The sequence below is a fragment of the Paramormyrops kingsleyae genome, chromosome 8 (assembly GCF_048594095.1).
Source record: "Paramormyrops kingsleyae isolate MSU_618 chromosome 8, PKINGS_0.4, whole genome shotgun sequence".
Classification (NCBI taxonomy): Eukaryota; Metazoa; Chordata; class Actinopteri; order Osteoglossiformes; family Mormyridae; genus Paramormyrops; species Paramormyrops kingsleyae.
This window is the reverse complement of record NC_132804.1, coordinates 30,565,257-30,580,927: the sequence shown is the minus strand read 5'-3', so window position 1 is coordinate 30,580,927 and position 15,671 is coordinate 30,565,257. Positions and strand designations below refer to the sequence as shown.

General features: G+C 44.9%; 1 protein-coding gene across 2 annotated transcripts in view; it reads right to left on the bottom strand.

Moving 5' to 3' along the window:
* Positions 1 to 13,119, bottom strand: part of LOC111835955 (rho GTPase-activating protein 39-like) — a 32,543-nt gene extending 19,424 nt beyond the window's left edge. The window contains exons 1-3 of one of the 2 annotated variants that reach the window (XM_072715657.1): positions 12,887 to 13,119; positions 12,288 to 12,489; positions 11,967 to 12,117 (exon numbers count right to left, since the gene is read on the bottom strand). In XM_072715657.1, the coding sequence (XP_072571758.1) occupies positions 11,967 to 11,980 (14 nt within the window). In that variant the 5' untranslated portion in view covers positions 11,981 to 12,117; positions 12,288 to 12,489; positions 12,887 to 13,119. The remainder of the gene's footprint in view (positions 1 to 11,966; positions 12,118 to 12,287; positions 12,490 to 12,886) is intronic. The other variant, XM_023796796.2, reaches the window with a different exon arrangement.
* Between the last annotated feature and the right edge of the window lie 2,552 nt (positions 13,120 to 15,671).

Genomic DNA, 15,671 nt, shown 5'->3' with positions numbered 1-15,671 from the left:
GACTGTCAAAGTGTGGCCGGTGGCTGCCATCTCCCAACTACAGGACTGTTTTTAACACGCAGATTGTAATATATTTTTCCATTAGACCGTGTTCGATACATGTATATACACTTCATCTGTGCTGTCATCGTAATTACCGTGTGGATAACATCACCATTAACAAAAGGATCAGAGTGTACTAGGGCTGCCGTGATTAGTCACCGTAGTCGACGACGTTGACGCTGAAAATGGGTCACCATCAATATTTTAAAATCGACGCATCTTTTTCTAAATTATTCTAATAAAATTACGTTTATGGTTTCTAAAATGCTTCAATTCATTACAACAAGTGTTTTCCTTTAATATCACTCCATAATTATGGAAGTAGTTCAAATCATCACTAAACAGAAAGGTGGTTTGTACACTGTGCAGTTTGGACTGCATACCACAGCGGCACTACGGCTATGCAGGAGCGCGTCAAGGGGAGCTATTCTGCATGATGGGCTGTCAGAACAGGCAGAAGCACCCTAAGTGCTGTCTATTAATGATTATTAAATTAGCATTACAATGGAGAGCTTTAACATCTTTTGTTCTTGTAGCTGCTAAATACACTCATTATTAAAGCCATAAAGTTGTCTGACTGCTACATTAGAATCTCCACTGAATAACTAAAAATGTTTAGGCTAAAATCTGGGCTTATTCGCCATCTATTGGCATCTCTAGTGTCGTTATCGTAAACTAAAACAAACGAAAAAGGACACGAAAAAAATAATTTGTGAACGGATATAAAAATGAAAAACATGCTTACAGAAAAAAAAGGTGTCAGACTTTAATCTGCAAAAGTACTGCCACACCACGAACATATTTTTATCTTGATTAACCACCAGTATCTGCTTTTTTAGAGATGTTGTGGATGCTGATCTGTCCTTTCCTTCATCGTGGCTTCAATGCTCATCGCGTGTGTCGTGCTCCGCTAACTGAAATTAAGCATGAGGATACGCCGAATTTATACAGACTATTAAGTTTTCACATCACAATACGCACCTCATTAATATTTTTAGGCATACTACTAATCTGCTTATCGAATTGCGGGTGAAAATAATGTCTGTATGGTGCCAAAAAACTGGCGTCCATTATCTAAAGCCCTGCAATGACATACAGTTTGTTGAAGTCTAAATTAACCGGTCAAGTTGATTTTCTGGAGGAAAACTGATAGTTTACATTAAATCAACAAAATAGTCAATAGACTAACCTACAGAAAAAAAGTTGTTAGTGACAGAGTGTCCTAGAATGTTCCAGGGGATGAACTGTGAAATCAAAGGGCTTCTCAGAGTAAGGACGCAGTATTTAAATCAGCAGACATCTCAGCCTATAGAGCTGCCAGACATAATCAAGAGAGGCATCCGATCAATGACGGATTACAAAAAGAAGAATGGCATACGACACACGCCAGCCAACAACGCTGCCAACCGAGCAGAACTTAGTTTCTTTGCACGGTTTGACAAAGACAACCAGCCTCCAGCCAGCTTCAAAGTGACGGGCGACTCAGTCATTGGTCCTACATACAGGAAGTGCGGCACATCACCATAAGGAAAGCAGCAGGTCCTGCGCTCAACCAGCGGAGGCATTTACACGCATTCAACCTCTTATGTAGAGCTGCCACCTGCCTGAAATCCACAATGACCGTGTCTGTTCCAAAAAAACCTACGATATCCTGTCTTAATGACAACTGACCACTGCTCTTACCCCTGTGCAGCAGCTAAAGCCCAAGCCAAAGCCGCTAAACAGACCCTGCAGCTGCTCGTAGAAACAGCACAGGCCACTGTGGACACTGAACTGACATCTATTGAACACCTTTATAAGACTCACTGTGTGAGGAGGACATCACTCACCCCAAAGGGGCATCACTCATCCTGGACATAATTTGCTTAAACTCCTCCCATCAGGAAGGTGCTTCAGGACAATCTACACATGTACAAACAGACTAAAAAAAGACTCTCCCCTGTTAAAGTGCTAGGTTTTTGTACTGCCAAAAAAAAAAAAAAAAAGACTGATAGATCATTCCATTCATTTTCTCCACCTTTACTGTGATCTATAACCTGTACAATTCAATTGAAAAAAACACCATCTGTTTGGGAGAAAAAACATAAGAAATAAAAAAGCCATACAATTAGCTGGTTGCATAAATGTGCACTCCCTTAAACTAATGCTCTGTTGAAGCACCTTCTGAAGCAATGGTTAGCAGAGCTTACAAAGCATCAAAGGGATCTCATTGCTGAAAGGTATCAGTCAGGAGAATTACCATAGATCACCGTGCAGACAGTCATCAAGAAGTGGAGAGAATATGGGACAACAGTGGCTGAGGTCTGCACATCCCTCCAAAGTTGATGAAAAGACAAGAGAAAAACTGGTCAGGGAGGCTGCCAAGAGGCCTACAGCAACACTAAAGGAGCTGAAGGAATTTCTGGCAGGTACTGGTTGTGTACTACATACAGTATGACGATCTCCCATATTCTCCATGTCTGGACTGTGAGGGAGGGTCGCAAGATGCAATCCTTTTCTTAAAAAGAAAAACATCCAGGTCCAACTAAATTTTGCAAAATAAATAAATAAATACATACATACATCTCCTAAAAGCATGTGGGAAAATATGTTATGATGTAATGAAACTGAGGTTGAACTTTTTGGCCACAATTCCAAAAGGTATGTTTGGCGCCAAAACAACACTGTGCATCATCAAAAGAACGCCATACCCACGAATAAGCACGGTGGGGGCAGCGCCAGGCTTTGGGATTGTTATTCTTCAGCTGGAACGGGGGCTTTACTCAACATGGAGGGAATTATGAACAGTTCCAAATACCAGTCAATTTTGGCCCAAAACCTCTAGGGGTCTGCTGGAAAGCTGAAGATGAGGAGGAATTTCACATTTCAGCATGACAATAACCCCAAGCCTCCATCAAAATCAACAAAAGGAAGGCTTAAGCAGAAGAAAATTAAAGCTTTGGAATGGCCCAGCCAGAGCCCAGACCTAAATCCAACTGAAAATCTGTGGGGTGACCTGAAGGTGGCTGTGCACAATCTGACAGATCTGGAGCACTTTTGCATGGAAGAGTGGGCAAATATTACCAAGTCAAGGTGTGGCATGTTGATAGACTCCTACCCAAAAAGACTGAATGCTGTAATTAAATCAAAAGATGCTTCGACAGAGCATTAGTTTAAGGGTGTGCACACTCACATTTCCCCCCCCCCCTATCAGATTTGTTTTTCCAACTGAATTGTACAGGTTATAGTAGGGTTGGGCGATATCATATCGATATTATATTGCGCATGCGCAATAATCACTAGGGCTTCAGATGACATAAGGAAATGCCGTATTCATACTACTAATGACTTTTGGACGTCATACAAAGCCTCATTAATATTTTAGCCATACTACTAAACTGCTTAAATTGTGGGCGTAAATAAATGTCCGTATAGCACCGAAAAGTTGGTGTCCGGCCAAATGCTTCGTCTGTCATCTGACCCGGCGGTGATTATTGCGCATGTGCGATATAATATCGATATGATATCGCCCAGCCCTAGGTTATAGGTCACATTAAAGGTGGGAAAAGTTTTGAAATGATTTATCGTGGACTAATTTTTTTCACTTCGTGGCAGCGGAGAGACTGACACGCGCTCACTGCGTGGCAGCGGAGAGACCGACACGCGCTCACTGCGTGGCAGCGGAGAGACCGACACGCGCTCACTGCGTGCCAGCGGAGAGACCGACACGCGCTCACTGCGTGCCAGCGGAGAGACCAATGCACGTTCAGGTGCAGTGCACGCAAACCCATCACCGGGCCTTTGGCTCTGACCGACGGATCTCAGAGCCGCCTTTCCGACTGCGGTGTCAGGACATCTGCGGAGTGGCTCCCACATTCACGGAATCTGGATCTTCCATGACATGATCTATCACACCCACGTAATGTATGTATGTCTCGCCTGACACAGACGCCGCTGCACACTGCGTCAAACCAAAGCTGAGAACGCCGCCTTTTCTGGACTCTGACCCTGTGACCCCACAGTCACAAGAGACAGCCCCTTAATCACTGCCCACCTGCTGCACCGACCGGTGACCAAGGCTACAGCCCAGAGACCGTCCTCCTACCACAACCTCTGACTTCTCAACGTGCATAGAGATATGCCCACTTCAAGGAAGCAGATGGTGCTGTGACCAACCAACAGAAGCAAGTGTAAGGCCCATGTGGTGCTTTGGTACATCACCTAGAGGTAGCTATAGCAACAAAAATATCAATAATAAATAAAAACGTTAAGGAATCGCGCACTTCAAAAGGCTTTAGCTATCGAGCCTGACCGCTACCTCTCGATGGCCCCTCCCAGCCCCTGCTGCTGGCCGTCTGTTACCCTGAAAGCGGGATCCATCTCCCCGTGCACACGCCACCCAGGTCCTGGCGAGCTCCAGCCCATAGACCGAGCCGAGGCCTTCCTGGATGATGTCACCCTGAGGTCACCTACCCTGACTCAGGAATCGACAGGCATGCCAGACCCGTGTGAACACGCAGGGCGCCCATGCAGTGACAGCGAGTTAAAAATAAAAACACAGTAAACATGCTGTCTATCATGTGGGGTTTGAGGACCGTTCCCACTGTAGCAACACATACAAAGTCAGGCAACGAAAGGAACCTCATTCCCTAGAGGATAAGGGACACCTCTCTCTCGCCGGACCAGTCATCATCACGGAAAATGGCCCGGGAGAATGGACGCGAGTGAAAACCCAACCAGGAAGCCAGAATCGGAAAGTGAACGATTCCCCAGAAGCCACCATGGCTGGCGCACTGCCTCATGTAATGGGGGGGGGGGGCATATAAACCTCATTTATGACATCTAATTACACCACTTCACAAAAAAAGCGAGTCCTTGCACTGACATTCCAAACACTGAGCAGAACGGTACCATCCCCCTCCTCTGCAGAGAAGGGTCTGAGGCCTGCATAGCGGTGCTTAGAACCCAGACTGTGAAGGTACCGGACCCTTCAGAACCCCTCAGGGGAAGCTGAGAGGGAGCCTATGTGGGTCAGGCCAGCGCACGACGCCAGGCTGCTACGCTAGTGCGACACCACGGGGCAGTAAGTCTGACCATCTGCTCCCTCGGGGAGGGGGGGGGGTTGTAGGCCATAGCGGACACAGACACCCAGGGCCTTCACACACGCTCAGGCACAAACACGAGCATCACGACGGTCGCTCACTTGTATGCATGTGGGCACGCACCCCCGGGGGCAGCAGGGACCCTCTGCTGGCATCCCCCCTGTGCCCCAGGGAGGGGCTCTGGCTTGCCAGGCGGACCCAGCCTTCCTTCCAGAATGTTACTCCAGCACTCCTCCAACGCCCACATGTCCGCCCTGGCAGCAGAGCCTGGCACAGCCGCATCCCACCCCCCCCCCCAACCCCGATTTGCTCCGCTCTCTCTCATACGTCCACACCATCATAATGCCAGGGCTACCTGTAGGAGGCACTACTGATCACCTTTCAGGTCACTCGTTGAACCTCTTACTGTAAAGTTCTAAAAATAAAAGCTGACTGAGCCCCCCCCCCCCACCCAGCAACGTGACCCTGAAGATCAGGACTTATGCAAGACACGAACACCTCACCTGGTCCAGATGAAGGGGGGGGGCAGCAATTTCAAGCACGTCACGCTTATCACACGGTTAGCCAGGCCTGCCATACGCCCCCGCAACGGCCATCTGGCCCCCCGATACCGGAAAGGGGCTCAACCCAGCGCGAGTAATGCACTACCTGGATGAGAGGCCACCGAGGTGGCAGGAAGGATGTTAGAGTGGATGGATCAGCCTGAAGGTGCAGGACTGAAGAGATGAGAAGGTGACGTGTGGCGTGGTGCTCAAAGGTGACCTGCGGGTGTGGGCGGAGTCAGGGGTGGGGGCGGGGCAGGAGACAGAGCTTCCTCATGTGCGATTGCGATGATGCCACACGGGAAAAAAATCCAAATAAACTACAAATCTCTCTCTTTCTCTCTCTCTCTCTCTCTGTCACACACACACAGACACACACACACACACACACGCAGGTATAGTGGCACACAGATACACTGGAGGAAGATTTTGATTATTCGGCTAATCTAACAAATTTTTCGAATTGATCAGATGATGAAAAGAATTACTTATCAATAAATTTAAGTTAGTCATTTAATATAATTCACCCCCTTCCACACACACACAAATCTGAAATTCTCATTAACATTTCAATTTATTAAAATATTTCTTAAACAGAGCATTATTAACAAAAAAGGCAAATCTTAAGAGATATAAATGCATGAACCAAAAAAATAAGAAAAAGTCACAATAACAAATAAGAGACAGTTAGGCATTACAGTGGAGGAATGTAAGCATGTCTACATGATCTGCAGTTAGGCATTACAGTGGAGGAATGTAAGCATGTCTACATGATCTGCAGTTAGGCATTACAGTGGAGGAATGTAAGCATGTCTACATGATCTGCAGTTAGGCATTACAGTGGAGGAATGTAAGCATGTCTACATGATCTGCAGTTAGGCATTACAGTGGAGGAATGTAAGCATGTCTACATGATCTGCAGTTAGGCATTACAGTGGAGGAATGTAAGCATGTCTACATGATCTGCAGTTAGGCATTACAGTGGAGGAATGTAAGCATGTCTACATGATCTGCAGTTAGGCATTACAGTGGAGGAATGTAAGCATGTCTACATGATCTGCAGTTAGGCATTACAGTGGAGGAATGTAAGCATGTCTACATGATCTGCAGTTAGGCATTACAGTGGAGGAATGTAAGCATGTCTACATGATCTGCAGTTAGGCATTACAGTGGAGGAATGTAAGCATGTCTTCATGATCTGCAGTTAGGCATTACAGTGGAGGAATGTAAGCATGTCTACATGATCTGCAGTTAGGCATTACAGTGGAGGAATGTAAGCATGTCTTCATGATCTGCAGTTAGGCATTACAGTGGAGGAATGTAAGCATGTCTTCATGATCTGCAGTTAGGCATTACAGTGGAGGAATGTAAGCATGTCTACATGATCTGCAGTTAGGCATTACAGTGGAGGAATGTAAGCATGTCTTCATGATCTGCAGTTAGGCATTACAGTGGAGGAATGTAAGCATGTCTACATGATCTGCAGTTAGGCATTACAGTGGAGGAATGTAAGCATGTCTACATGATCTGCAGTTAGGCATTACAGTGGAGGAATGTAAGCATGTCTTCATGATCTGCAGTTAGGCATTACAGTGGAGGAATGTAAGCATGTCTACATGATCTGCAGTTAGGCATTACAGTGGAGGAATGTAAGCATGTCTACATGATCTGCAGTTAGGCATTACAGTAGAGGAATGTAAGCATGTCTACATGATCTGCAGTTAGGCATTACAGTGGAGGAATGTAAGCATGTCTACATGATCTGCAGTTAGGCATTACAGTGGAGGAATGTAAGCATGTCTACATGATCTGCAGTTAGGCATTACAGTGGAGGAATGTAAGCATGTCTTCATGATCTGCAGTTAGGCATTACAGTGGAGGAATGTAAGCATGTCTACATGATCTGCAGTTAGGCATTACAGTGGAGGAATGTAAGCATGTCTACATGATCTGCAGTTAGGCATTACAGTGGAGGAATGTAAGCATGTCTACATGATCTGCAGTTAGGCATTACAGTGGAGGAATGTAAGCATGTCTACATGATCTGCAGTTAGGCATTACAGTGGAGGAATGTAAGCATGTCTTCATGATCTGCAGTTAGGCATTACAGTGGAGGAATGTAAGCATGTCTACATGATCTGCAGTTAGGCATTACAGTGGAGGAATGTAAGCATGTCTACATGATCTGCAGTTAGGCATTACAGTGGAGGAATGTAAGCATGTCTTCATGATCTGCAGTTAGGCATTACAGTGGAGGAATGTAAGCATGTCTTCATGATCTGCAGTTAGGCATTACAGTGGAGGAATGTAAGCATGTCTACATGATCTGCAGTTAGGCATTACAGTGGAGGAATGTAAGCATGTCTACATGATCTGCAGTTAGGCATTACAGTGGAGGAATGTAAGCATGTCTACATGATCTGCAGTTAGGCATTACAGTGGAGGAATGCAAGCATGTCTACATGATCTGCAGTTAGGCATTACAGTGGAGGAATGTAAGCATGTCTACATGATCTGCAGTTAGGCATTACAGTGGAGGAATGTAAGCATGTCTACATGATCTGCAGTTAGACTTCCTCTTTTTTTGGCGCAAATTTCCCTTTTGCAGGTGTCTCATTAATATTTATGAGAGAAGTGCTACATGATTGGTCAGTGCATGCCTTACAAAATAGTGCGGCACTGCCGATATTAGACAAAACTATATCGATATTCAGTCTGTAATTGATATAGTTTTAATGGTGCCAGCAGTGAAACAACTAGCCAGCTTAGTATTGTAAATGAAAACCATGCCGCAGGTCCAATAAATAAGATATTGTAGCTCTTGAGTGGCAAAGAGATCATCAGGTGGACAGTAAAGTTCTGTTATTAGCAGACTGCTTATTGCACGATTCTTAAAAGGACAGCGTTAACGTTCTTCCGAGGGGATAAAGTACTTTCCCTTACAATACGTTTAGCTTATCACGTAGTGCATTGCAGTTACAAAACATTTACGTACTTTTACACAACGCATGAACATTAAAATTCCACGTCAACGCATTTTTATAATCGACATCGTCGGTTAATCGTCCCAGCCCTACATTGCAGCCAGAGCTGGCAACTGGGAGGGAGGGGCTTCAGAAAGAGGAACCGAAACCAGACTGCAAAGTAGGCCTTTGGAAGACCAGTGAATTACTGAGGCGGGGGGATGCCAATGGTAGGGGGCGAGGGGGTTTCCACATCTCACAAGTCTGAGTTTGGAAGAAAGAAACATGCAGGATTGCAACATGCGAGGGGCAGTGGTGATTTTTCAGATGTGTCAATTGCTCACCCCAGAGAGAGGAAGAGAAAGTGAAGCAGGCAGAAGAGTACAGCAAAGAGGTGGTGAGGTGGGGGCGTCTTTCTGGGGCGGGACTCTCCGCAGCGCCAGACCACCAGCAGGGCACACACTACATAAAACACAGCTGCAGCAACCTAGCCAATGCAGGAACACCCCCCCCTACAGGGATCGGGCTGGGCTGGGAGGGACCTGGGGACGGCACTGACCAGGCCCAGGGTTGATGGGGGCAACCAACACACCTCTGCTCTCTGTGAGCATCAATACACTAAACAGGCCAAAAGCAGTTGCCTAGTGGTTAACAAGCTGACGGATCACTAACCGGCTGTAAGTTAAGTTAGACGAGGGACTGAGGTACTTAAACAGAAAAACTCACAGCGACTAGGTGCACTCTAAATGCCGGGTTCAAACCTCAAGCCCATAAATCATGCCAGGCCCTCTAACATTTGCACTGATTGGTTAAGAAAGTGAATGTACTCAGAATACACAGACAATGAGCGTGCAACATGCCCTGGGGAGACTTGAAAGCACTTCTTGTTTAATTATCTGTGCTCACTTCCATTTGGAAGCTTTAATGTAACATTTTTTTGCTGCATTCCGGAGTGGGATTACCAGTCATCACATATCTGAGTCAAACTGGCCCACAAGTGACGTAGCCCAGCAGTGTCATCAGGCTGGCATACCAGCGAGGCCAGCAGCCTGATCACGGATACAATGCAGCCGCCCCAGCAATGGCCGCGTGGGAGGCTGCTATTGGAGGGCTAGGCCTAACTGTTGTCCTCCAAACAAAGAGAGCCCTTGATGGTACAAGAGGGGCAAGATGTCATGTGACACATCTCAGCCACATTCACAATGTGTCAGAGGGCCACTTCCTGTCACCTGCACAGGAAGTGGACTAGGCTTCACCACAAAGAGAGAGCGAGGCACAGGCCATCGTCACTCGAGGACTGGAAGTGTCTCACGTGCCACAGAGCAGGGAACACCTGCTCCAGTTCGGGGGAACCATGGGCCCGGTCTACAATCACCATGTGATCTGAGAAGCAGAAGCCCCAAGATCTGGGGGCTTTTCAGAATGGAGACGTATACTGAAGTCTTACAGGCAAGGAGAACCAGGGCTCCCTCCTCTTGCAATGAATTGTCCTGAAGCCATGCAAAATGAAGGCCTAAGGAAAGGGGTTAACCACTGGATCAGGTGTGTCTGCATGCCTATGGCTCCACCCACATTTTCCATATTTGGGGTGAGGCAAAGGAGTCTGGGAAGTCCATTTAACAGAAACATCTGCGACTGCACCAGCGATCTCCACCCACACTATACAACTGGCGAGAGGTTTCTGGGCTATTTACATTAATAATCTTTCCAGAGAGATTTATCAAACTCCCAGTTTGCATTTTGCCTGGCTTCTGTACAGCCAGGTGCCTACCAAAGAAATACCTCGATCCTCATGGGCACAAGGGCATGGCTAGAAATTCTGAGCCACCCGACAAAATGGCACCTTGGCTCCCCCTAGCTAGATTTTGACTAACCCCAACCCCAGCAGATTTTGCCAGGGGGGGGCAACAGTACGTTTCTGCTGCAGCCTCTAAATCTGCCAGGGTCCCCGTGCCCCTGGGTACGACAGAAAACGCCACCCTGGGGTCCGAGGAGCCGACCGTCTGTTTATAAGCCGAGCTGGAGATGACGTGCTCACTCAGCTTCCTGAGGATCAAGCCACAGAAGAGCAGACACAGACACATACTCCAAAGTCTAAATTTAGCAAAGCTTTCAGGGTACGGCAAGAAAAAAAAATACAAAGAACCCCGAGACACATTAACGCCCCAGCTACAGAGGCACGATGTTTACTCTTAAGTACGGAAACAGGAGAAACATAAATCCAAATCACACAAACAAATGTAATATTCAGATGGAGCAGGAACATTTCCCAAGCAGTTTCAACTACTTTGCGGGACAGTAATGAGAAAGCAGCAATGTTAGAGTATAGGTCTGTTCACACAAAAGTGAATCAAATAAGAGAAAAAAAATCTAAAAGCACAGAGCGAAAGGGATATTTAAAAAATTTATTTAAGATACGCTCTCATCTTTTCTCATTTGCCTGATGTTAAATAAACCCATTTAAGATTATACAAAATAGGAAACGTGCAATTAAGGGAAGCCACAGGGAAAGTGATCAAATATAACTACTCAAGTAAAAACAAAACAAACTGCCTTCCAGATTACAGACGATATATGAAGGAAACGATATTTCATAACGGAAAACACAAATTTAGCACCATGTTTTACTCTGTTCTAGTTTATTATAAATATAAACGTTGCTTAGATTCCCGTTTCACATGGTACACAGCGATGCTGTATTTCCCATAATCAACCCCGCAGGACGACTCAATGAAATTGTGGGAATTCAGAGGCACTTTGAAACATCGAGCAGCTTTTTAAAAATGCGCCCCTGGTTTGTCGAACTACGGACTCTAGCGACGCTGATCCTGGAGTTTTCATATGCCCATTTAATTATGATTACCGCCTTTCCACAACTGGAGAATGATAGACAGCGATCAGGTATAAAGTGCGTCCGCCGCAAACACACCAGTCTGGATCAAACTGCACCGTGTCCCGCTTTGGGGATGTAAAACAGCAAATGTGTGCGCAATAACCCTCGCATGGCGAGCGTGTCCCCCCAGTCCAATACCTCCACACTTAATGGCTCAAACGCCGATTTGCTTTGCACCGCAAAACCCGAAGCAAGGTGCCTTTTGTGGGTCACTGCACACAGTCGCCCGTTAATAAAACATGCAACACAGGGTCGGCAAGCAAAGAAAAGGAAATACTCCAACTTTTAACGCAACCTTTAAACTTTTATCGGATTACTATTCGCACTGCACCTTGCGTCGATTTAAACAACGACCACCAGAAAACAAGGTGATTCACTGCCATCAAAGCGCCAGTTTCCCGAGCTAGCGTCCATTACGCCCCGCTTAAGTTTTTTAACAGCTTACCTTGTCTCGGCCATCGTGCTCACATCGTCCGAAGCGCCACTCGAGACGAAGTTGTGAGGTTCTTCCCGCACTGCGTGTCTCTCGCTGTATCTCCGCCCCTGAAGCGGCTCGGTCAGTCAGGCTACCGAGCGCATCTCCGACTCGCAGAATGCTGCTGACGGGACACGCCGAAGACAAGCCAGGAATGCCCCCATTAAAACAAATTTTAAACATTCAATGTCAGATGCGTGAATTTTAAGATGCACTCCTAAATGTATCGACGAGATCAAATATTCATTATATGTAAAGATATGTAGAAAAGGGGCTTGCAGTATTACTGACTCGCAGCGGAGAGTGAGAGCAGCACCCAGAGCCTGCCGCTGCCCGTTTCCTTGCCTGGGCTCCCCCTGGGTGTTCTCGTTTTTCACGTTATCCAAAGACACGCTGTTCTCAGCAGTCTGTGACTCCGCTTTTCCCAGAGCGCGTTTATGGCGCGCAACCTACCGGCGCATTACGTCTTGCAGTGTTGTGAGAGAGGATATATCTGTTCAAAGAATAACGTCAACATGATAAAAAAAAAAACATTAGCTTACATGTGTATGCATGTTTAACAATTCACATTATAATGTGCGACAAAGAGTCCGCCAGTGCCCTGAATGACGCTCAGAAACCGGGATACAGGGTTAGAAGCGCATTGGGCAGCAGGGTAAGCATGCGGAATTTCAGTGATCAATTCCCGGGATATTGCAGGATACGTTTGCATTGACGCCTGATTATGTCACCTTGTGAGGGGTCTTGCTATACAAATATCACAGAGCCATTAAAGCTACGTTCCTCTCGGGGAATGATATCCGATAACTAGTTTACTTCATAAAACATGTAATACATTTCCTGCAGTGGACTGGCATCCTGTACAGGATGATCCCCCTACCAATTGTTACCTGTACTGCCCTGAAAGCGGTTGGAAGATGGATGGACGATGGACGGCAATTATAATACGTTTGGATTCCTATAAATCCGTTTCTAAACTTTCTTCCTCCGAGATTTAGGCAGCTAGAAAGTCCCGCAGCGCCACTTGCTGGTTGTGTCGGTCGAAGCGGTCTAATAGAAATGCCGTCTATCAATTCATTTTCTGTACCTGCTTTTCATACACGTCATTCATAGTTTACGATATTGCTGCTAATTAAACAAGCGCGTTCTTGATCAGATTAAGAATATCAAATGAGAATATTTTAATGTTTTGAGACGTTTAAGGTAAAGGAGGAAGAGGCCAATCAGCAACAAGGTGGATGGACTCATTAATCACAACGAGCACTTCTGAGTAAAGAACGCACTTCTTTACACAGCATGTACTTAGAGTATGTAATAGTCTTTCTGTTAGTGTAGCGGAGCTAAAACCCTGGGTTCCTTTAAATCAGAGCTAGATAAGAATTTAGCAACTCCGAGCTATTAGTTAAGTTCTCCCCAAACGAGCTTGATGGGCCGAATGGCCTCCTCTCGTTTGTAAAATTCTTGTTTTGATGTAAGCCTGAAGATCTAGATATAAGACAGAATATTCTGGAGAAATGCCGTTTATATAGTTTGCACGGCTAGATGCCCCCCACTTTACACATTAAGAAACTTTTATGAGTTGTGTGCATGATTGCGATTATAGTTCTTGATCACGTGTATAAAAGATTAACGGTATGTTTGCCAAAAACTCCTGTTAGCAACATATAGAGCTGGAATCGTTCAGTTGCATGAACTATGTTTGTTGTTAACGTTAGGGTGACCAGATAATCCATGTCAGGGAGGACACTCTGAGCTAGGACAGGAATTGTAAATTACCATTTCAATTAAACGGACCTGGATTTCACTTGAGCACTGAGTTCTTGCTGTGTGCTGATTGGTCAGTCTCCTATAATCATGCATGTGTCACTAATGTTAATGTGAAACAGCTGGATGAGTCTTTCAGTCAAGGAAATAAACCAGTCAAAGCACAAGAAGAGCTGAACTAATTAGCCGAGCACAGGAGCCTTTCAATTTGAAAGTAGTTTGTAAAACCTGAAGTAGCTCAAAGTGTCCTCCCTGACATGGATTATCTGGTCACCCTAGTTAACGTTGTTAGCAACTGTGCATTTGGGAAACATAACTTAGGTCTATTAACAGAAGTTTTGAATTGGTCCACATCAGCATGATGATATACGGTTCGTTAATAAATCCCGCTGTAAATCTTAAAGTTCCTTAGTCTTAAATCGTAAGTCCTATAAAAATATTACACAAATATATATTTAGGTTTTGATTCTGTCTACTCGGGACAGTGATTATTATCTAGATTATTTAGGTAGCAGAATAAGCATAACAATAATAAGCTAGTCAATTATGCCATAACACAGAATTTATAATTGTGCACAGGGTGCTGCTATGTTATGTTGTATGTTAATGAAACATACATATAGCCACTGAAGAACAGTTCTAGTTATATTAAGTGATTAAATGATTTTGTAATTTTACTATTTTGTTTCATTGAAAGAAATACATGCATTTAAGAGGTGGTTTTATTCTACACGGCTGACCACTGTTGGTGCAACACAAACTTAAGAGGAGACAGTGCTTTGGTTACTGGAAAAAACTCTTCAAAATTTTATCTATTTTGCTGTAGGCCTATCTGGATATTGATATGTTGCCTTTTTGTATTGCTGACTTCAGGAATGTCAGAAGCCCAGATCTCCCATGTACACCAGCGGCCAACAAACAGGCATTAAAAACTTACTTGAAATTCCCACAATAAATTTTGCGGAATGAAAAATCCACAGTAAACTGAAAATATTACCTCTTCAAAAATTCTTTATTAAAAGGCCACGTGAAATGAAATTAAATTCTACTTTATTTACTATTGCAATGCTACTTTTCTCACATTCTCTTGCTCTCCGTTTGAAACACACACACATACAGTATTGTTAGACGTATGTATTCTGTGCTGTTTTCCTCTTCCTCCTGCCTCCCCCATGGCATTTTATTTAAGATGGACATCAAACCTAGGGAAGGGAAAGTCTGCAGTTTGAGTAATTAGGGGCTCGAATTAGACAGAGGACAATGTATAGGCCTTTGACCACACACACACACACACACAGTACCACACATACAGGTAGACAAACAAATACACACTCTCACTTAAAAGCAGGTTTTGGGAATCAACTGTATAAGTTTATTGATTAAAGATCTTTTGACTATAGTTAAAAAGAGAAGTTTCTGTTTTTGTTGAATCCAATTACAGTACATCACTCCATTAAACGCCATTCGTATGCTGTTGGTTGCTTAAAATATATTTATACAGCATTTGCTACATATGCTAATTGGTACACATGCTAATGGACACCTATCCTTTGTGCAATAGCTTATCCTGATCCGGTTCATGCAGGTGGGAGGGGCTACCCCAGCAAACATGACCGTGTGGGCTTACCAGGGGAAACTGTAGGCAGGGCAAACCCACACAAATCCCACACGGGGCCCCTGTGGGTTAGCGCACGTGGGGCCCACAGCAATTTTGCCCTTTAAACTGTCATTTCATGATTATTGATGATTTATGACAGGGCTGTTCATTCCGTTCATTCCTGCTTCAGGAGATCTACCACCTTGAAGAGCTTAGGTACTTCCCTAATTTGATACACCTGATACAGATAATCAGGCCCTTCAGTAATGTAAGAAAAAATGTTTTTCTTTTATATTTCTATGCACTTAATGGTA